Source organism: Triturus cristatus, chromosome 10 (assembly GCF_964204655.1).
Source record: "Triturus cristatus chromosome 10, aTriCri1.1, whole genome shotgun sequence".
NCBI lineage: Eukaryota > Metazoa > Chordata > Amphibia > Caudata > Salamandridae > Triturus > Triturus cristatus.
Window position 1 is genome coordinate 226,252,542 of NC_140593.1, and position 24,110 is coordinate 226,276,651.

General features: G+C 45.9%; 1 protein-coding gene across 2 annotated transcripts in view; it reads right to left on the bottom strand.

Annotated features, from left to right (window-relative positions):
- Positions 1–24,110, bottom strand: part of LOC146789246 (pyruvate dehydrogenase (acetyl-transferring) kinase isozyme 2, mitochondrial-like) — a 77,609-nt gene that overhangs the window by 33,637 nt on the left and 19,862 nt on the right. For both annotated transcript variants that reach the window (XM_085630865.1, XM_085630866.1), the window contains exons 2-4: positions 12,469–12,610; positions 8,772–8,843; positions 554–738 (exon numbers count right to left, since the gene is read on the bottom strand). In XM_085630865.1, coding sequence (XP_085486991.1) covers positions 554–738; positions 8,772–8,843; positions 12,469–12,610 — 399 coding nt within the window. The remainder of the gene's footprint in view (positions 1–553; positions 739–8,771; positions 8,844–12,468; positions 12,611–24,110) is intronic.

The window sequence follows — 24,110 nt, forward strand, 5'->3', positions numbered from 1 at the left end:
CACTAATACCAGCGGGGAGTGTAAAGCGGGTACGGGGGAAGCAAAGCATGTGCATCTAGTGGCTGTCTTTAAAATGAAGGTGTTCTTTCCCTAACTGCAATTAACCTTTAAATAAGTGTTTGCTGTATATATTTTTTTTAAATCATGTTATTGCTGAGTCGAGTAAACATCAGCACAGTGCTGCTGCTGCTGCCCAGGGGGCTTGCGGCCCCCGGGCCGTACTTGGAGGATCACTGGGCTAGAGGATAGATTGTAGATCTGGAAATCTACAATTTCTTTGGCTATTCAATTGTACTCTTGGTACCTTCATAAATGATAAAATAAGACAAAATCTATAATATCAGCATCAATCCGAAAAAAAATAATTGACCCTTCTTTTGCAAACCAGACCAATTGTCACCAGCTGCACTGGACAAGCTTTATAGTGCATGGTTTTTTAGTTAATAAATGCATTTGGAAGGAAAAGTGGGGTTAAAATGGGCAGATAGTTGAACCATAATAAAAAAAGGTCAATAATGTTTGGCTTGAAGGAAAGTAAAATATTTTTGCTTACTATGCTGGTTAATTAGCATTCTGATGGAAATTCGACTCATGTAGAACCGGTCCAAGAAATACTGCACGTTTTGATTGGTGATGGGATCCACTCCAAATGCTTCTTTATATTCTAATACTCCTTGTGCCATTGTGGGTACCACGTTGTTGTGCCTGTTCCGGATAGTCACTAGAGTCTCTGTAAAACTAAACAAATTCACAAAATTATATTACATATATGTAAAGTTCCACGATAGGATATGTGTGAACAGGGTTGTAACAGAATTGTGCTAAAGTTTTCAGGATTGTTTCTACACGTTGAATAATTTCTCATGTTAAAAAGTATTTTCTGCACATTTTTCGCTACCCACATCTGTAACATCTTACAATGGGTTTTTTTTCTTCATAAACTTTAAATTATTATTAGCATGTGCACAGACATTCATGTTCATTTCAAATGTGACTACGGTTCGTCTTTTTTTTCCATTTAGAGTAATGTAACTGTTTCATTGCATTGTAAACTCTCAAACATATTGTCTAAATCCACAGTCGATCTTAACACAACATCCAGTCGGTGTACTGTATGGTACATCATAGGAGACCAACAATGCTCCTCTAATTGTGAAATCCTATTAGAAAAATTCAACCAAATTACTTTGCCACTGCCACGAGCCAGTCCAAATTCTCTTACCCACGTACTGCCATCAACATAGTGCGAGGACCCTACTATAAGGTCTGTTTTCCTCACTACATCAGTGGCATCACATGGCTTTATATAACAAAGTCCTGCTTTTAAAACAAACTAATTTTTCGCATGTCCTTCACAATGAAAGATGTATGTGGCACAGACCTACACATTTCCTCGAGCTTAAAGATCACAGCTCTTCCAAAAATCTTCCTTTTTATAATCCAATGGAAGATTCGAAAGGCAGCTGTTTGGAGTTTTGGGAAATCCCTTGTCGTGATTTGGAGAGGTGTTAAAAAACACGTAAGCCTCTATGGGGCAAATTATTAATTTCAGTTAAGTAACTAAAAATACAAAAATGGCATATATTCCGACAATCTGTTATACAGGTATTCGGGAGATCAATCCTCAGAAAACTATTATTTTGAAACGATTTTTCAGATTATCAGTGGTTTCGAAATTCTCAGGTCCTTCAGCTAGGTGCATTCTTTGCCCGTGTTTCACAAAATACACAAAAACTCCGTACAATGTTTCTAAAGTTTATACCACAGCTTACCTGAAATCAAAGCATCAGATGGAGAGTACAGGTAGGAATCTGCACTTTTTACATGTCCTCAACAAGTTTTATTAATTTTTAAGGACATAGATGAGTGGTATTTTGGACCTCTCTGGACTGGAAAACTGCTGCATACTTTCCCAGTGCATGTACTCTACCTTTAAACATGGCAATTAATTGGCAAACACGAATTTGCATATTTGATTCTTATTTAAGTGTCATAAATCTGCAGAAAGACAGGGCAAGTGGAATAAAAAGCCCAATGTACCATAACATGACATAAAACGTGTATTTGTAAAGCGCACTTCTCACCCATGGGTCTCAAGACGCTGAATAACGAACAAGTTACTTACCTTCGGTAACGCTTTTTCTGGTGGATACAGTATCTGCCTGTGGATTTCTCACCTTGTGATTCGGAAACTTTTGTAGCTCTCCACGCCGACGAGGACAACGTCACAGAGGCACGGCTCCGCTCACGGCTCCGCTGACGTCACTGGATCCATATGAAGACCTCGTCGGCGTGATGACGTCAGCTCCGCCCTTTTTTCCGTGCCTTCGAGGCACACGGACAGACTGACAGCAATATATATATACAGTATACACAGTACAGAATATACAAATCAACACACACAGTGTGGAGATAATATAGGAAGGCAAAAGAATAACACACTGCGCTTTACAGTAACAAATAAATTTTGAAACACCATCATCAGAATTGTAGGTATACAAGGGTGGACAACGGGGAGGGGGTGGGACAGTGAGGAATCTACAGGCAGATACTGTATCCACCAGAAAAAGCGTTACCGAAGGTAAGTAACTTGTTCTTCTGATGGATACATCTGCCAGTGGATTCCTCACCTTGTGAAAAGATTCCCACAGCAGTCCCACTCCCGGAGGAGGGTGTCCACCCTTCTATACCAGAAAGTCCTGAAGGACGGAACGAGCAAAATGTCCATCCCTCCTCACCTCGGGATCCAAGCAGTAATGCTTCGCGAAAGTGTGGAGGGAGGCCCAAGTTGCCGCTCTACAAATGTCCTCCACAGGAACACCTCTAGATAAGGCAGAAGTAGAAGACTTTGCCCTGGTAGAGTGAGCCCATATACCCTCTGGAGATTCCTTACCGGCAAAATGAGTAACATATCTTGATGCACAAGATAATCCATCTGGAAAGGGTGCGCTTGTGCACCGCTCTGCCTTTCCTGCAGCCAAAAAAGCCCACAAAGAGCAGGTCGTCCACTCGAAAGTCCTTAGTCTTATCGAGGTAGAAGTTCACCGCCCTCTTAGGGTCCAAGCGGTGAAGCTGCTTCTCCTCCTTGGAAGGGTGAGGGGGAGGATAGAAGGTAGGAAGGGTAAATGGATTGCCCCAGATGGAAAGGAGTTACCACCTTAGGCAGAAAAGCAGGCCTGGTCCCGAGTACCATTCTTTCAGCATGAATGGTCAAAAACGGGGGTTTTGAACTCAGAGCTTGAAGCTCACTTACCCTCCTTGCCGAGGTAATAGCAACGAGAAAGACTGTTTTAAAAGATAAACGCCTTAAGGGACACTTGTGCAAAGGCTCGAAAGGAGAATCCATCAGGTAAGTTAAGGCAAGATTTAAGTCCCATTGAGGCACAATAAAAGGAGTAGGAGGAAACTTATTGGCAAGGCCCTTAAGGAATCGTAAAACAATAGGTGACTTAAACAATGACGGCTGATCTGGTAAACAAAGGAAAGCCGACAAAGCTGATAGATATCCCTTCACAGTAGCTACAGCAAAGCCTTGCTGAGCAAGAGAAAGAGCAAACTGAAGGATGTTGGATAAACGAGCCCTCAAAGGATCAATAGACTTCTCTCCGCTCCAAAGGATAAATTTAGACCACCTATATGAATAGATAGATTTGGTGGAATGACGTCTGGCAGACAAAATTACGTCTCCCACGTCAGGCGGGAGAGAAAAAGAATTCAGGTTGCCCCGTTCAATCTCCAGACATGAAGGTGTAAGCTCTGGAGGTGGGGGTGTAGAACCTGCCCCTCCGACTGCGAGAGGAGGTCTGCCCTCAGAGGGAGACGGAGCGGAGGGCACGAGGAGAGGTGGAGACGATCTGTATACCACACCCTTCTTGGCAAATCCGGGGCGATAAATATGACTTGGGCCCGGTCTTGGCGAATCTTCCTCAGAACCCGAGGAATCAAGGGTATGGGAGGAAACGCATAAAGGAGACGAGATTCCCATTTCAACTGAAACGCGTCCCCCAAAGCTCCCTGCATCGGATACTGCAGAATGACGGGCAGTGAGCGTTCTCGTGAGTGGAAAACAGGTCCACCTGAGGAGTTCCCCACGTCTGAAAGACGTGACGAACCACCTCCGGATGGAGCCTCCACTTGTGGTCGGCGGAGAACTGCCGACTGAGACTGTCTGCACGCACGTTTAGAACCCCGGCCAGATGATTTGTCATCAGACAAATCTGTTGATCCTGAGCCCAGGACCACAGACGCAGAGCCTCTCTGCAGAGACAATGTGATCCCACTCCTCCCTGCTTGTTGAAATTCCACATCGCGGTAGTGTTGTCCGTCAAGACCTGAACCGACTGACCGCTAAGGGAAGGGAGGAAGGCCTTGAGTGCCAAACATATCGCCCGCAACTCCAAAAGGTTGATGTGAAACAACCTTTCCTCTGGAGACCAAAGACCCTTGATCTCCAGACCCCCCCAGATGCGCACCCCACCCTAAAGTGGATGCATCTGTTATCACCGTGGCCACCGATGGAGGTAGATGGAAGGGTTTTCCTTGAGACAGATTGCTCTCCATGCTCCACCAAGAGACATCTGCCGCAGCTTCTCTGGAGATCCTCACAGACTCCCTGAGATCTTGCCTGTGCTGGTACCACTGCTTGCGGAGACACCACTGGAGTGCCCTCATGTGCCAGCATGCATGGTTGACCAACAGAATGCAGGAAGCAAACAGACCAAGCAGACGAAGGACCTTCAGGACTGGAACAACCGCTCCATTGTAAAACAGGGGAGTCATTTCCTGTATGTCGAGAATCCTTTGTGGAGGTGGGAATGCTCGACACACAGTAGTGTCCAGTACCGCCCCTATGAACAGGTTGCGCTGAGAGGGCACCAGGTGAGACTTGGGCACGTTTGTCGAGAAACCCAATTTGTACAACAGCTGAGTTGTATCCTGCAGAAGATGAAGCACCTTCTCAGGAGACTCCGCTTTGATCAGCCAGTCGTCCAGATAGGGGAAAACTGGAATCCCCGACCTTCTGAGATGGGCTGCCACCACTGCCATCACCTTGGTGAAGACTCGAGGTGCAGTAGTAAGTCCAAACGGAAGGACTGCAAACTGATAATGCTGCGATCCTACCGTGAAACGGAGATACTTCCTGTGTGACTTCAGGATGGGGGATGTGAAAATACGCATCCTGCAAATCGATCGACACCATCCAGTCCTCCTGTTGCAGCGTTTGAAGAGCCTGCGCAAGGTTGAGCATCTTGAACTTTTTCTGCTTCAGAAAAAGGTTCAAGATCCTGAGGTCCAGGATTGGACGTAGCCTGCCATCCTTCTTCAGAATCAGGAAATGCCGGGAGAAGCATCCCTGACCCCTCTCCTGCTCTGGAACCACCTCTATCACGCCTTTTGTTTTAGTAATGTCAGGACTTCCTCCTGCAGGAGAAGAAGGTGGTCCTCCGAGCAAGCACCTTGGCAAGGAGGGTAATTCGGAGGGAACTCCCGAAAGGGAAGGGCGTACCCATTTTCTACAAGATCTAGAACCCAAAGCTCTGTAGCAACGGATTCCGAATCTTGTAAAAAATGGGTAAGCCGGCCCCCCACAGGACCAACATGATCCAGAATGGTGGATCTAGGGCTGCTTTGCAGTGGTGGGAGGGACGGAGGAAGAGGAATAGGAGGAGGAGAGCTGCCGACCTCGAGCACGACCTCCGATTCTGCCCCTGTAACTCTTATACAGGGTGTTCTGTTGCTGTTGCTGCTGCTGCTGGGGCTGCCTGTAGGTCCGAAAGGACGATCTTCCAAAGCCCCTGTACCTCCTCAAAGAACCCCTAGGTTGTGTCTGCAGACCCAGAGATTTGGCCGTGGCTTTGCTTTCTTTAAATCTCTCCAACGCAGCATCAGCCTTTTACCAAAAAGCCCAGAGCCGTCAAAAGGCAAGTCCAGAAGAGTTGCCTGCACATCAGGGGAGAACTCAGATGACCTCAGCCACGCATTCCTCCTTGCGGCAACAGAAGATCCCATGATTCTAGCGACAGAGTCCGCAGTATCCAGGCCACTCTGGATAACCTGACGCGCAGCCGCCGGAGTGTCTGATAGCACCTCATTAAAGCTCTGTCTATTGTCCTCTGACAACTTAGGGGCCAGTTGTTTCGCTGAATCCATTAGAGCATGGATATATCGGCCCAAAAGAAAGGTGGCATTTGTTGATTTTAAAGCCATACTGGCAGAGGAGAAGACTTTCTTGGCTGATTGGTCAAGTTTTTTAGCATCCCTGTCGCTAGAGACCTGAGGAAAGGCACCTGAAGATCTTTTAGAACAAGCAGCCTGAACCACCAGACTCTCCGGAGACGGATGGAAAGTTAGAAAGTCTGGGTCCCCTGGAGCCGCCCTATATCTTCTTGCTACAGTTTTAGAGACCGCAGGAGCTGAAAAGGGCTTACGCCATACTTCCATGACCGGTTCAATTATGACGTCATTAAAAGGAAGTAAGGGTTCTGACACAGAGGAGGGAGAATGCAAAACCTCTGTAAGAATGCTCGGCTTAAACTCAGCAGATGGTAGCTGCAGATCCAAAAGCTCTGCTGCTTTTTTAATAACTGAGTGGTAGGGAGCCACATCTTTTGAAGGAGTATCAACTGGAGGAGTAATCTCCCACTCTGGTGATAAGTCCAAGCCACTAGCTTCTTTCAACGCCTCAAACAAATCATCATATTCCATAAGCTCACCCTCTTCCATCTCCTCAACCTGGTACCTTTGTACTTCCAGTGCCCTTTGAGCTTCTCTCCTGGATCTAATTCTCACAACAGGAGTCGGTGGCGCCGTAATCGACTCTGACGGCGCCGGAGCCGGTGTCGAACCCGGATCCAGCGGAGCAGCCAGAGTCGAACGAGGACGAGCCGGAGAAGATGGAAGCGGCGTTGATGTCCTCCGCGCCGGGAAATGCCAAGACGGTGTCGCCGGGAAAAAAGGCATAAAAGGAGCCTGAGGGTAGGCTTGAGGAACTCCCAAGTTGAAAGCCATAGGACCCATGGGGCCCAAAGGTGCACCAAAGGGGTACATAGCTCTAGAGAAGACCCCATACATAGCATTTAAATAATGCGTTGGATCTTGACCCGGGCCTGGAAAGGGAGGATATGGGTCATGCTGAGGCATAACCGGACTCGGGCCGATTGGCGCCGACGGTGGAGCCAGCAGAGTCGAAAACTCGTCCGGAGCCGGAACTTCCTCAACCGGAGCCGGCGTCTGAGATGGAGCCGGAGAATGCTCCGATGAAGCAGCAGGTGAGGTCAGGCCAACAGGAGAGGCAGGAACAGAGACAGGAGAAGGAGATACAAAGTCCTTACGACGCCGAGAAGGAGAGGTCGATCTCGGAGCCGCTTCCCTATCCGAACGATGTTGAGAACCATGCCTCCTTTTCTTTTTGTGTTTCTTGGACTTCGAAGCATGCCCCGACGTCGACTTTGACGCCGACCTCGACCTTGACCTCGTTCTTCTTCGGCCTCTCTTCTCCTTTTTCATCCTGGCAATGAATAACTTGGCCTCTCTCTCCTTCAAAGCTTTTGTACTCATCTTGCGGCAGCAAGAGCATCCCTCGACGTCGTGATCCGGCGACAGGCACCAGACAGTCCTCGTGCGGATTCGTGATGGACATGTGCTTACCGCACTCCCTGCACGGCTTGAATCCAGACTTCTTAGTCGACATTTTCTAACAGGAATCAAGAGACACCAGCAGAAAAACAAAGTAACCAGCCAAAGCTACAGAGAGTCCCAGAAAACCGTTAGCGTCGACAGCGCGGAAAAAAGGGAACTGACGCCATCACGCCGACGAGGTCTTCTTATGGATCCAGTGACGTCAGCGGAGCCACAAGCGGAGCCGTGCCTCTGTGACGTCATCCTCGTCGGAGTGGAGAGCTACAATAGTTTCCGAATCGCAGGGGATATTCACAAGGTGAGGAATCCACTGGCAGATGTATCCATCAGAAATATGTTTATTCTTACCCAACTCAATGGTGCTCATTTTATCAACCTCAGATGGATGAAAGTATATGGGCTGTATTGGGCTATATTGTGGCCTTACTTCACCCACATGGGAGACTTTAAAAAAAGGTGGTATGCTCACCTAGCAGGTCTGTACTCGTGCAAGTCAAGCTGCAGCATTAATATGTCAGAGATCACCATTTGAACCTGGAGGGTGTCTAGTTTGATGTCTAACATGACCCACTGACTACATGCCCTCGGGAGGGATTTTTGTCACTATTGTGTTGTTTTAGTCCTTACATCCTTCTTCGTTTTATTAAATTGGTTTGGGAATGTTATCTGCTGTATTTCTTTAATATATTTTTTCTGTGGTGCTGCTAAAATATTTTAACTGTATTTTCTCTAAAAGAAGCCTGTTACTTGAGCCGCAGCTACCAGGTGTAATCCGACGCTTCTTCAAAGTAAGCTGCTTAGCTTTATGTGAGTTCATCCATTGGTCTACTGTTATATAACAAACCAGTTTGATAAAAGTACAGAATAGATGGTTTAGCAGAACAAAAAATAGCATCAACATCCACATGAATCTGAAGTATTTGCAAAGACAGGATTAGCTTTGGGGTAAAACAGCATTCAACATAGTTATTCCAAGTAACGGAGAACAATCCTATCATATTTAGTTCTGTAAGAAAGCTGAAAATGTAAAGAAAAGAGAGCAAGAAAAAGTAACTGCATGTGCAAAACAAAGAGTAATAGTGTGAGATTTTACAAAAAATAATGGATACCCAGCATAAAAATAGTGCACTTACTCAGATAAAACTCTCTGGTCATCCGAGTTTCTGTCCTGGAAATTTATCATGTCCATTAAACTCTGGACATACCTACAAATAAGTAGATAATAAAGTGGAGAATAAAGAAATAGATTCAATACATAAACTTGTACATTATTTAAGGCATGATTACAAATCTGATAGGCCATTGAAAATATTTTGACACTAGATCTTCTTTTAAACAGCGTTGCCAATTCACTCTATTAAATTAAATCAACTTTGAATTATGAAATTAATAAAATGATGCAATGCAATTCTATTATTTTTTTCTGATGGTTTTGAAACTCCAGCTGTCCATGTGTTGGCCAAGACGCCGTTATAGTGATTAAAATAAAATGAGTTGTAGCCTATTATTGCTTTGCTGGCACAAAATCAACCATAAGGTACAGAATACTGTATAAAGGAATTCGGATGGTATTATGAAGGCAATAAAATTATGTTTGTACATTTAATTACAACGCAGTCCAAGCATATGCCACTGGCAATACATTTGAATACATAAGCTGTTTTCAGTTATCAATAGAGTTCAGTAAAGCAAAATTATGCTTCTTCGCTTTGAAGGAGGTTATTAGAGAGTTGCTAACAACAACTGGCAATTTTCACTGAATTTTAGGCTTACTATCTAACCACATATTCCATTAATCTGAAGGTTTTTTTTTAGGAATTTCATAATGTTTATTCTCTTCTAGGTAAAGAACAATAATTTCCATCTTAACAAGGGCTTTCAGTGATTATTTTAGGATTTTAATTATATAATTTTCCCAAGACCAACCCAGTCATCAATTGTGGCCTGCTGTTCACCTGGCACGGCACCTCTTGGGTCAAGATAAGTACCTATGATCAGCCCAAAAACCCAGACCAGCTCACATGGTCTTCACACACGAGTGAAGTAAGAGAAGGGTGTGGTCACTGGCCACCTGCTCCTCCCACAATCTGTACCTTTAGAATCCACTGCACATGGCCTTCGGCCATACTCCTCCCCAGCTCATGAGCCTCCCGAACCTGATAATCATTACATTTGGCTAGGCACCGAAAGTTTTGGGATCAGAGTGTAGCATCTTAGAATGTTCTGTGCCCAGACATGTAACGACCAGCCACACTCCGAAGGCAGGCTCTATGTCCCAAGAACTCTCTGGGCACACATTTCACCACGCAGAGTGGGGGTCGGGCAGAGGGCATGGTCTGTTTCCTCAGCGCTGAGTGCCCCCAAATCCCAAGAGCCAGGAGTCACTTCATGAATCCAACCTCTGTGGGTTGGGTGCAGGTTATGTCCACTCTGTCATAGTTCCAAAATAAACATCCTGTAAGTTCTCTATGCCAGCTACGTGATGGACCATAATGATCAATGGACTTCTGCATGTGCTTGAACAGCAACAGACTATAAGAGGGCCTTTCCTTTTCCTTCCCATGCTGGTGAAAACGTTTTTGAAATTCCAATCCCTTCAAGTCTAAGCTGTGAACATGGCTTGGATTGATATATCTCCCCACACGAAGTATATTGACTTTTTTCTTCATCAGTGAAGTCAGATAAAGCAAATGATGGAAAAGGATGTCAAAATAATTTTGAGCATGCCACATAATTGAAATAGCCCACTGCATGTCTTAAAGATAGTGTCAAACTTCCTCTCCAATCTTGGGCGATATTAAACCTGGAAAACAGTATACAATTGAACTATTCTGACTTGTGTTCTATGTAAAGCTAATCAGTAATGCTATCATCTCTCCTTCAACAACAAAAATTTAAAAAATAGCATTGTCTGATTGCCTTGCACACTCCTTCAGCTGACCAGGGTGACTTAATACTATTCAGTTTAAAGAGCTGCACAGAGCAAGTTACTTAAATAATACATGCCAGAAGAAACAGGTCGCAGGTCGGATGCTTTACCAGCCTCATCACGGTTTTAGTTTCAACCGCCACATTACAATGAAGGTGGTCGAAACAGAAACCAGCCGTTCATACTGGCTGGATTTCGGGAAGCTCAAGAAGCCCACCGGCCAGTCGGAGACCAGCACGAACTCTCTATGGACGGCGTTTCCGCCATAGGGATTACAATGTCGGTTTCTGACAGGCTTTCCATGTCGGGCTTTCCGACAGGAAAGCCTGTCAGACAATTACATTGGGGGCCCTTAGCAGGGCCCCCTTCATCCTGTGGCTTCCAGTTGGGTGCCAAGGGAAGAGCTATGGTGACCCCTGTTAATCTGGACTTTCCGACAGGAAAGCCTGTCAGAAAATTAAATTGGGGGCCCCTAGCAGGGCCCCCTTCATCCTGTGGCCTTGGGTTGGGTGTCAAGGGAGGAGCTATGGTGCCCCCCTGTTAATCCTAGGATTCTATAAACCAGTCTCGGGGTGCTATACACTAACTAAAGAATCTTCTGACAACGTGTCAAACTAGAACCTGGGCATCCATCTTAAAATTCATGTTAGTCCTCACTACTAATAAAATGACATATAGTCTGTTAAACATTTCAGAATAGATGTGTTAAAGGAAAACCCTCCAATTTTGAGACAAACCTGGAATAAAAAGTGCGATTGTGGATCTTATGGTGAGTGCTTCTCTGGATTTAGCACTTCCCTAGAAATGACTGCAAAGTCCATTATTGTTTGCCTTTAAATCAAAGTCACAGTCTGGTTCAAAACCATATGAAGATATTAATGCTACTTGGAACAGTAGTCATTACTCTAAGGCTGACTATTGTATTACTGCCTATGCACCTTCCTGCTGATTGCCAATGAATCACACTAAAGCAGTGACCATAGTCTCATACTGGATTTGCAATCTGTCATAATCAGGCGGTGAGGAAAAATATATAATTTAGCTGATCAAAAACTACACTATAAGGTTCCAAACTAGCCAAACCAGACTGCGGGGGAAGATGGGGATGCTGGAAAGAAATTCTTTGCATTAGGCTAAGAGATACAAAAAAGTTTAAAAAACTTGAAAATGTAGTTAAGTCACTGAAACTATGAAATACGCCATTGAACTCAAAATGTATCCTCACTAATAAACAAATGCCTGTTTACTTTGTTAAAGTTGTCTGTGGGAACTCCACTAATTTGTAATTAAAAATGATAGCATCCCAAGATGGCCTACAAAGATGCATATTACAAGTGGGAGAACCATGGACTGAAAGGTGCTAGTAGCAGCAAGCAGAGATATTGATAATATTTTTATCAGGACTGATAGAATGAGGACTTAGTTTTGTGAAGCAAAGACCATTGTGCAGGAGGGGTATAATTTGGATGTGTATGGGTAAACAGTACATTAAATAGCATGAATGACTTTGGCTCCTGTGCTGGTTAGGGTCAGTGTGTAGGATTTGCAGCCCAGGCTCTCAATGGTAGACTACGAAGATTCATGGAAGGAGATTCTGGATGATATTCTATATAATGTTTGGAAAAGTGTTCAGGAATCTTTCATGGATGGGTTATAGATCTATAGATTTGGTCTGGAAGGAATATAACAAGAGTGCATTTTAAGTCCTTCATAAATTGAAGGATGATGCAGGTCAGTCTAATTTGAAGAGTGATATTGTTCCACAGACAGGGCACACAATGAGAAATCTTGGTTTAGAATGTAGAAGAAAATGTTTTAGGACCGCCATCCTAAAGTATCAACTCAAAATTAAAAAGGAACTCAATAGTAATTTGTACTTTACTTGTTTTTGGACAACTCACCAGCTCTGCACGAGTTGCACGGACGGCGTTCCTAGCAACGGGTCTGGGAGAATGTCAATCTCCCTCATGATATTGGCGAGTCTCACTGGAAGCTCTTGTCTCAAAAACATGAAGGAGGTTTTCTCACACCCATTAGCAGATCCTGGGGAAAAGAATATAGCATGCTTAAAACAGTGTATGTTATTTGTGAGAGTACCATGCCTCCAACTTCAAGAACATCCACGAGACAAGTTATCCTCATGTGTTGAGTTGAAAGTGCTTTACAATTACACAATATTAATACAGCCGGTGAAGAAGATAAATACACTTGGCAATACATTTAGTAAACCAGAATACTATTAGGTAAGGTATGCACTGGTGTAAAAAGGTGGGCATATATAATGTACCCAATTCTTCCTGCCGGCGTAATAGGAAATGGAGCAGGGAAGCGTAGCTTCGAAATTAAGTCTGAACCACGTGAATTTCCAAATGTAAACAATTTTGAATACATTGTATCAGAGGCTCCTGGATTTCTTTGTTAAAATCTCTAATGCACTAAAATAGATACAATGGAAGTCTCATGCTGGTATTCAAATGTTTTTAAATCCCATTCGCTACGCGTTTACCCTGGTGCTGAAATATGTAAGTAACATGGAAAGGAGCAACAGCTGGTTTCTTAATTCCAGCCACGGCAATAAACGAATCTTTAAAAACAAAGACAGTATCAGCCTGCAAAAAAAAAAGGACAAAGAGCACGCTACATCTTCAGTGAAAGCACAAGTTCTAGCTCTTAATACCTCAAACAACCCAGACAGAGTACTAAAACCTGACTGTCATACGGCGATCGCAGGTGCGCCTCTGTAGTGGCAGCCCCACCTTGGTGTGACACATGCTAAGCTTGGACAGGGTATTCAAACCTGACTGTCATAAGGTGATCGCAGGTGCGCCTCTGTAGTGGCAGCCCCCACCTTGGTTTGACACATGCTAAGCTTGGACAGGGTATTCAAACCTGACTGTCATAAGGTGATCGCAGGTGCGCCTCTGTAGTGGCAGCCCCCACCTTGGTTTGACACATGCTAAGCTTGGACAGGGTATTCAAACCTGACTGTCATACGGCGATCGCAGGTGCGCCTCTGTAGTGGCAGCCCCCACCTTGGTTTGACACATGCTAAGCTTGGACAGGGTATTCAAACCTGACTGTCATAAGGCGATCGCAGGTGCGCCTCTGTAGTGGCAGCCCCCACCTTGGTGTGACACATGCTAAGCTTGGACAGGGTATTCAAACCTGACTGTCATAAGGCGATCGCAGGTGCGCCTCTGTAGTGGCAGCCCCACCTTGGTGTGACACATGCTAAGCTTGGACAGGGTATTCAAACCTGACTGTCATAAGGCGATGGCAGGTGCGCCTCTGTAGTGGCAGCCCCCACCTTGGTGTGACACATGCTAAGCTTGGACAGGGTATTCAAACCTGACTGTCATAAAGCGATCGCAGGTGCGCCTCTGTAGTGGCAGCCCCCACCTTGGCTTGACACATGCTAAGCTTGGACAGGGTATTCAAACCTGACTGTCATAAGGCGATCGCAGGTGCGCCTCTGTAGTGGCAGCCCCACCTTGGTGTGACACATGCTAAGCTTGGACAGGGTATTCAAACCTGACTGTCATAAGGCGATGGCAGGTGCGCCTCTGTAGTGGCAGCCCCCACCTTGGTGTGACACATGCTAAGCTTGGACAGGGTATTCAAACCTGACTGTCATAAGGCGATGGCAGGTGCGCCTCTGTAGTGGCAGCCCCCACCTTGGTGTGACACATGCTAAGCTTGGACAGGGTATTCAAACCTGACTGTCATAAGGCGATCGCAGGTGCGCCTCTGTAGTGGCAGCCCCCACCTTGGTGTGACACATGCTAAGCTTGGACAGGGTATTCAAACCTGACTGTCATAAAGCGATCGCAGGTGCGCCTCTGTAGTGGCAGCCCCCACCTTGGTTTGACACATGCTAAGCTTGGACGGGGTATTCAAACCTGACTGTCATAAGGCGATCGCAGGTGCGCCTCTGTAGTGGCAGCCCCCACCTTGGTGTGACACATGCTAAGCTTGGACAGGGTATTCAAACCTGACTGTCATAAGGCGATCGCAGGTGCGCCTCTGTAGTGGCAGCCCCACCTTGGTGTGACACATGCTAAGCTTGGACAGGGTATTCAAACCTGACTGTCATAAGGCGATGGCAGGTGCGCCTCTGTAGTGGCAGCCCCCACCTTGGTGTGACACATGCTAAGCTTGGACAGGGTATTCAAACCTGACTGTCATAAGGCGATCGCAGGTGCGCCTCTGTAGTGGCAGCCCCCACCTTGGTGTGACACATGCTAAGCTTGGACAGGGTATTCAAACCTGACTGTCATAAGGCGATCGCAGGTGCGCCTCTGTAGTGGCAGCCCCCACCTTGGTGTGACACATGCTAAGCTTGGACAGGGTATTCAAACCTCACTGTCATAAAGCGATCGCAGGTGCGCCTCTGTAGTGGCAGCCCCCACCTTGGTTTGACACATGCTAAGCTTTGACAGGGTATTCAAACCTGACTGTCATAAGGCGATCGCAGGTGCGCCTCTGTAGTGGCAGCCCCCACCTTGGTGTGACACATGCTAAGCTTGGACAGGGTATTCAAACCTGACTGTCATAAGGCGATCGCAGGTGCGCCTCTGTAGTGGCAGCCCCACCTTGGTGTGACACATGCTAAGCTTGGACAGGGTATTCAAACCTGACTGTCATAAAGCGATCACAGGTGCGCCTCTGTAGTGGCAGCCCCCACCTTGGTTTGACACATGCTAAGCTTTGACAGGGTATTCAAACCTGACTGTCATAAGGCGATCGCAGGTGCGCCTGTGTAGTGGCAGCCCCCACCTTGGTTTGACACATGCTAAGCTTGGGCGTTCAGAGCACTTGTGCGTAAAGAAATCCTGATGTTCATAATAGGATGCAATTGCATAACCTTTTTACTGCAGAAATAAGCTCCCTTTAAAAATCCACTGAGCAGACATAGGGCACTTCCAGTATCATGAACGTTGAAGTGTATCCTTCTTTCCCAAGGATATGCCTTTTAATGGTTTTAGGCAACAGAAGGCTTCCTCCTCCCCAATGATTGCATAGCATTATAAACTCATGAGCCCCTCTTTGACGTTAATTAAAGCTCTTGTTCATACTGTTGGCCTGAGCCACATGAAAGAGCACATCAATGGGCTAAGTAACAATGTTGTGTTGACATGTTCTTCTCGAGAGCGTGTTCACTGTCGGTTTCTTGGCACTATTAAATATGAGCAGAGATAGAACAAGACGTCTAACTGGAGCCAAGACAAAACTTTCCTGACCAATTATTTCACAGCTGAGTCTCCTTGGTGATACCTTGTGCTGCTCCTCATAAGGCTTTCATACCTTTAGGAAGAGTCAGGATTCAGGAAGAGGGACCAAGGTTTAGAGACTCAGGGAGCAAACCTGCAGAAACCTATTCTTTCCTCACGTCTTTTAAACGCATGTGAGGCCACATGTTTTAATATTGGAAATGGTGATTACCTAATTGGGTTTTTCTGCGAATCACAATTAGGTAATCACTACTCCTGACGTATAAAACTCCATGAGTTTCATTTAGCAGTTCATAGTGGGTCACAAATGGACCTACCTTATGAGTATTAATGAGGTAGGTCTTATTTTGCGACCCATTGTGAATCTCTAACATCACTGGGATGGTGGAAGGCTGGGGTCTGTGTACCACCAAGTCAGTGATTGCTTTTAAATAAAGCAATCATTTCTTTTTTAAATGCAGCGTGTTTTCCTTTAAAATAAAAAAAAAAAAACACTTTGTATTTAAAAAAGAGAAGTTTTCTTTTCATTAGGTCTCGCCTGGCATAAGACTGCACAGACATGCGTAGTCTCGCTGGCGAGATTTAATGATTTAGAGTAGGTTTCTCTAGTGGGCTTTAAGCCCCGCCCCTCTTTTCTATTGGCTAACGTCACCGTTTATGCTAAACGGTGGCCAGCCATTGGAAAAGAGCGTCTAGTGACATACACTTTTCTCTTTTAGAGCCGTCCCAGTTGGACTGGCTCGGTTCCTTTACGTTTGTGGTAAAAGCTTTTCTTATCTTTATGGGGCCATGTGTTTCAAACATATGGCCCCATAAAGACAAGAAAAGCTTTCATGTCAGAAGGAAAGCAGGCCGCATGCTTATTTTTGCATCGCGCTTAAAGTGACAGCGCGATGCAAAAATAAACAGTGGCTGACTGGCGTTTGTTTTTTCCTTGTATTTTTTTTATTTAGTCTGGAGTTTTACCGTCTCTAGAAGGCGAACAGACTCCATCCTGAGGATTAGTGATTGCCAGACGTGGCACAGTACAACAATCATTTAATATTGAATGACGTGATTTTGAACGATTTCTCTCATCTCGAGTCGGTAGTTGATGACTATCTTTGGTCTCATTACGCTGTTAGAAATGGAGTCGAACAGGTTCAAGCTCTGGAAGGTCACACCGTTAACTAAATATGAGTTGTTGCGGCGGGCCAAATGTATCACATTTCCCGCATCAGCAGCTCTTTTACCGCACGACCTACAAGAAACATTTCCTTGAGACTTTCTATCCAATCCTCGGCTTTAAATGTCTAACATTGGATCGCACAAGTCAGGCAGAAAGTGTCCTAGGTCTGTTTCCAAAGCAACTGTGGTGCTTCACGGCCTCCAACAATGAAGCTGTCCGGAGGATTTGAGCAGCCATCTTCTAGAAGGCAAACAGACTCCATCCTGTGGATTAGTGATTGGTCGCTGGAGGAAGTCGTCATCTTCGTGTCCATGGGAAATATCTACTTGCTGAGATGTGAAGATAGGTACACAGAATGCCGTCAGCGGAGCTGTTACCGCCGGCTTTATTGTTCCAAGTTATGTTTTAGCCTCGTGTTAGTGTGAATGTCGATGCGGTGCCCCCAGGTCATAGCCCAGCAGCACAACTCGGCAAGCAGGGCGTTTGTTGGCCAATGCTGCGGGCCTTCTGTCACCTTGGTGAAAACGATCCCCAGTCCACTCGGCTGTAACGATGTCTCCGGTCATGTCTTGAAGACCGTAAACTTTATTTAAAATGAACAACTTGATTGGCAGTGATGAACTGCAAGGCAGAATGCCACAGACACTTAAAACCTTATTATGCACCGGTGGTGCCAAACACAAAATGGCGGCACGTAGCACGGTGGAGAGCCGGGTGGCTCCCAGCACGTCCATGCAGCATAGCGTTGAAGCTGCAGGACGGAGCGCGAGAAGAAAACAGGGCTCGCGCTGGCACCACATGGAGCGGCAGTTAATCAGGTAAGCCAACGGTTTCCAACTGTTTATTTCAACAGGCGCAGAGGTAAAATGTTAAGTAAAAGAAATTTGAAATTACCTCAGGAGCGCCAAACACCGCATTTTAAGCCCCCCAGCCAGCTCCCAGGAATAAATGAAGGCGATAGAAAACCCCTCTTCAGTTGTTAATCTCCATACCAGTCACACCTCCCAAGCTGCTATTTCACCAACAGGCAAAGGAAAATCGTTCTACCCAAAGCCGCTCTTGAAGCGTGTTGCTTCACTTGAGTTGAAACAAGCATTGAAAATGCAATAGGTCTCGCCTTTGACTAAGTTAAAGCCATTTGCTTTGCTAATGGTATTATATAGCAAAGCAAATGGCTTTAACTTAATAAAAGGCGAGGCCTATTGCATTTTCATTTTTTAAGAGCAGGCAGTGGTCCGTGGGGTCACTGCCCGCCCTGAAAAAAACGTTTTTGCTACCATTGCCAAAGGGGACCCCTTCCCATTGGCGAATGGGTTACCACCTGTCTGATATAGGTCAATAGCTAGCCACTCTGCTGCCTGTGGCGGTCCCTGCCTTTCCCGGCCCGCGGTGGCCATAAGAGCGCTCGGGGTTGGTGCGGTATTCCCTCGCTTGCCAACCCGCGGCGAACGCATGGAAGACCGGGGGGGAGGTGGGGGGGGGGGGGGTGGACTTACTGCCGCCCTCAAATCTTTTGCCACTTGGGGCGGACCGCCCCCACCTTACTAAGCCAATGATGAGGTGGTAAAATACAAATGATTTGCGACTGCAATTCACTCGAAAAACATTCTTACATACTGCTGTGATTCGGTATTAGGAAGGGACACCCTAAACATGCCCCAAATGCATTTTACCGGAATTCTGCGAATCGGGCCGTATGCAACCAGTAAAATGCATGATACATGTGACCCATGATATCAGCACTTGAGGAGCACAGAGGTCTCTCTGGACAGGGTTCTGGAACAGAGACTTAATGAAAGCTGCAGTGTTTACATTATGAAAAAGTATCACAAATCAAAGAGGGATTTAAAGAAAATGTACTCAGCGGCATGTACGAAACCAGGAGATCTTAAGGGTAAGCATGCAGCTGCATTCTGAATGACCTGTACTCTCTGAAGCAAATACTGGAGAAGGCCTAGATCAGTGATACTCAAAGTATGGCCCGGGGGGGGGGGGGCTTACGGACCGCTTGACCTTTACATGCAGTCCCCCCTGAACAGCAGCATGAGCTGCTGTTCAGTTGCTGAGCACCAATATTCAGGAAAAGATGTTAAATAAGCGGGCACACATTTATTAACCTATAAATAAATGATTGCCCTTTTTTTCAACATGTTTTTAGACCTCCTCACACAATCCCCGACCCACCCAGACCCCCTATCACCACCCTGTTGGCATCAGTGCGGCCCTCAGCCACAGTACAGACCGTACTTTGTGGACCCTGGGCCAATGTTTGTGAGTACCCATGGCCTAGATCAATCAGTAGATTTGTAGAGCGCTTCTTCTCACCCGTGAGTGTATCCAGTCAGTGAATACACTGAATTGCCATAGCCAAGAGAAGAGACAATCAGGTATTTTGTTCAAACAACAAGAATTGGACAATTCTTCTCAGGAGTCTTCAATATTAACAGCAGGTGGAGACCATAAAAGGTTACTGGGCCGTATTCCGTGAAGTGCTCCAGGGTGCAACGGTCTTGTGTGCCAGCTTTCTGCACCACTGAGGCACTTACAGAAGCGGCAGCAGATACTTGCTCGGCCCCTTCTATAATTTGGATAGCGTCAGTGCACAAGTAGCATCAACACTACCCTAAAAAGGCATTCCATCTTTTGCAGGGGCCCTGGCTTCATGCAAATGAGGAAAAACACTTTGCCTCTGCACCCATTCCGTATTATGGACATGGCACCGAGTCATAGAAGCCGTCAAAGAGTGCATTGATTGTGCACCACAAAGAGGTGGTGTAAAGTCAGTGCGCCCTCAAGGAAACCCCTGTGGGTGGTGTAAAAGGGGTCCCATGGTCCCCCCAGATATTTCCCTGCATGCGACTGCGGTCACTTAGTGCGTCTGTTTGCAGAGCGACCTCTGACCCCTTAACAATGCAGGCCCGGTGCCCCCTGCACTGTGAAAGGCTCACAGACTGCTTCAAACAGCCATTCTGTCCTCACTAATGAGCTGCCCAAACCGGTTTGCGGGAGCACTGCAATATCAGTAATAGGGCACACTGCCCCCGTTTGCATCCAGTGCACCTAATTATAGGTGCACCACAGCACAAGCGGGGACAGTGTGCCCTTACCGTGACACTGGCCCTGGATTGTTAGAGAGAATAAGTCCTCTATTTTTACTCCTAGGCTTTTTACCAAGTTAACTGAGTCAGGCGGTGTACTCATCTCATAATGCAAATAGGAAACAAGCAGAAATACAGTGACCATGAACCACTAGTATTTCAATTTTGCTGGCATTTGGCTTTAGTTTACTACAACCCATCCATTGCCAAGTGAATCTCATGACTGACTGACATTCTAGATGGGCAATGGTTTATTTTTCAAGTGCACCAGTAGTTGGAAAGCATCAACATACATAAATAGCATGCCACCTATTTCCACGAGGGCATTTGCCAAGGGGCTAATATAGATGTCAAAAGGATGAGGCAAAAGGGTAGAGCCCTGGGACACACCACATGTATTTGAAGGTTTTGTCCTTTAAAAGAGGAAACTCCGACTGCCTGAGTGTCAAAGATAAAAGATGCTAACTGCTGTAGGGCTATCCCATCGATACCAACCACCTCGGCACAGTTCAACAAAATATTGTGAGCGATTGTGTCAAAGGCGGCAGATAATTTCAATAAGATCGAGATAAAGGCCAGAATCTAACTCAGAAGATTAGGGATGGATAACATAAGCGATTTTGTGCTGTGCTGTGAGCAAGAGGGAATCATGCCTGAAAAGTATTTAACATGTTATGCTCATACAAGGGAGTGTCTATTTGATTAGTGACATGGCTTTCCCGAATTTTGCAATTGAAAGGCAGTAAAGAAATGGAATGAAAGTTTTAATATCAGATGGATCAGTCTTTTATGAATATATGACTTTACATCGCGGTGTTTACACTGCGATGCCTTTACAACGCAGGCATTACAACGCAAGTCGTTACAACGACTTGCGCTGGAGGGCGCTGGATTTAGGAATAGTATGATTTCCTATTCCATCTCCAGTCTACGTACAGTAGGGAAGGTGTTGGAATAGTAAATCATACTATTCCTTAGGTTAGAGCGCCATCCAGCGCAAGTCATTGTAATGACTTGCGTTGTAATACCCGCATTGTAAAGGTATTGCGGTGTAAACACCGCGATGTAAACGATGTTTCCCGTCTTTTATGATGAATGTAATTCCCTTGGCAACTTTAAATGAAGAAGGAACAGTACCATGTAACAGAGATGAAATCGAAGGGTCAAGGCAGGAGAGAAAGTCTTACTAATCTATTTGAATACTGAGGTAGTGCATGGATCTGTAGGCGGAATCTGATTTTATGCAATATCAGAAACGTTGTATCCTCTTCAGAGAAAGCTATGAAAGCCTTAAGAAGAGCTGCATAAGGTATCACTTCAGAAGAGGCTGTAGAAAAGGATGCCTCATTGCTACCATTACTGACTGCAAGAGCTCTTGCGTCCTCTATCCCTGCAGTGCCCCCACTCTATCTCTTTACCTCAAGCAATCCCTCCTCTACCTGTTGCCTATGAGTGAACTGGTGTGTTTTCTGTGAGTCTAGGACTTTACTGCTGTTTGAAGGTTAGGTGTCCCTACTGGTCCAACCGTAATTTAAACAATCTGATAAACTGTTGTTACGTCTCCCGCATGCTGACTTAATACTCTAGTATCATTATTTAATATCGTAACTTTTTGCCTGCTTGAGTGGATCCAGGAAGGTGCTACAATATGGTATTGGACTTTTAAATCAATTGTGAAAAATTGTCTAGTTGCAGTGAAATTAACTGGAATTAATTGATGACCTGTCCTAGCTTATGTCTTTTTTACTTTTAATTTTCTTAAAACCAGAACTTCAAATAAAAACAGAAAACTCAAACAAACCCATAAAGTCAACAATCAAAGTTCAAGTCACTTCTAGTGTGTCAATGTCAGACCGGAGAGAAGATTTATACCAGGCATTGACATTTTTCACGACAAAGGAATACGCCTCAAAGTTTCAGCGAAGGATATACCCACAGTTGCTCCTAGTTTACACACCGAATTATAATCCTAATATCCCAGGTTAAACATGTTCACTATACCAGTTTTAATGACCCATTCACAAGTGCCATAACGCAGATTGTGAGAAGTTGGCCTGATATATGCTGTCCACTAGATCTAGTGGGCACCTTGTATCAGTCCAAACAACCCCTTATCGGTTATAGGTTAAAGACAACCTTTATTGAAAGCTATCCTAGTAGTGGTAGCTATGGAGAGCAGCCTTCAGGCTAAGTCTTGAAGGAATGTAAAGCAGCTTGTTTTACGAGTCTATAATCTCTTGAGTCACTAAATGAAGGATAGCCACACCAGGTAGGTGTGTCTATATATATATATATATATATATATATATATGTTTTTATTACTAAACACACCCTCCTAGTCTCTTTATGAGCTGGATTCGATCTGTCCACGAAGGATGTCGTGTGCTGCAGCGTCGGTGCCCTGACTGGACACAACAAGCCTTGGCAACAGCAACCCACGCAGAAACGAGAAAGATGCTTCGGTGCAGACCAGCAAGGTCTGTGGGACTCACCACTTGGCTGAGAGTCAGGGCACATCTGGAGCAATCAGGAAAGCCCAAGGAAATATACAGTTACCCCCTCAGGGACCCACCAGGGATCGCGAAGGGACCTCGAGACGAAACTCAAAATGGCGGCCCACTCGGAATGACCAGGCCGACAATCTTCGGTGGATTCAGTGCTCGAGGTGGGGGCTACAAGTTGGCCAAGCACGACTTCAAGAGACGTCGAGAAGTCACTGCACTTGCAGAAATGCGCGGTTACCAGGAGTTCCGGTTCCACGCTACTCACGAGGTCTGCGGGTCTCAGCTTTGCTGGAGACTTGGGTCGGCCTCTGAGATGTCTGAAAATCCTCTTCCTGGGCTGCAAATACTTCGGAGTCCGGCGGGAGCTTCGGAAATGCAGACCGGCAAATTGGTTCGTTGGTGTCTGCCAAGCAGGGGAGTCACTCCTTGACCCCAAGGGAGATTTCTTCAGTCCTCTGATCTTGAGCAGAGCGTCGAAGGTCCAGGATTCAGCTTCAGAGTTTCGTCCAGGGTAATATAAAGTCCTGAGGACTGGGGTCCCATGCTTATACTAGGGTAGGGGGTTGGACATACTCTGGGGACCCACCTATGGGAGGGTTTGGAAAGAGGGGTGGCTACACCCATTTCCTTTGTCCAGTTTCACGCCAGAACAGGGGCTTGAAGCCCCTGAACCGGTTTGAGCTGGACTATGCACAGAGACACCAAATGTGCTCCCAGTGCAGGACCTCAAAGCACTCAGAGAGTGCTCCCACCCTGCCCCAATACACATAAGCCTGTCTGGGAGGTGGTTACACCTCCGTGTGACAGGAAACCTATTGTCCAGGCCTCCCCTGCCGGAGTTTCGGTCAGCAGCAGGAGGCCAGACCCATGTCTGTGGCTGCAGCATCCATTTTGTGATGCCAGGGCTCTATTAAGTTTCTACCGGGTATACCAGTGCTGTCATGTCTCTCCCTCTAGAAGGGTGGGATCATACTCCCACACCATTTACTGGTGTGGGGGTATGATTCCAAGGTGTTTGACACCAAACACAACATGTTTTCGTGCAGTCAGTCTGTAACAGTTAGCATTTACCGTTTGGTTATAATGCACTTAAGAGTATATGGTCAGGCTGCACTACTGACAACCCCGGAGAAGAGATTCCGAAGGCTGCAGAGGGGCGCCGCTCATGCCTGGGCACCCTCTCACATATAACCAAGCACCCTGACTTCAGGGTTGATAAGGCCTGTCATGGGGTGACTGATAGGTTTGTATGTGCAGTATATGGTGAGATATAGTAAACCTATATCTCAGTAAGGGGTGCATGCACCACCTTACCCAGGCTGCAGTAGCAGATCTGTGGTGTCATTTTGGGTGGCTTTCCATGGGTGCATTAAAACATGCTTCAGCCCCTGGTAGGCCTCTGGGGTACCTATGCCCTGGGTACATAGTATACCATATACTAGGGACTTATAAGGGCACCTCAGATCCAATCTGAACTGTACCTAAAGTACATGGAATCATTTTAGAGAGGAAGCAGCTAGGCTGGGGCCCTGAATAGCAGGG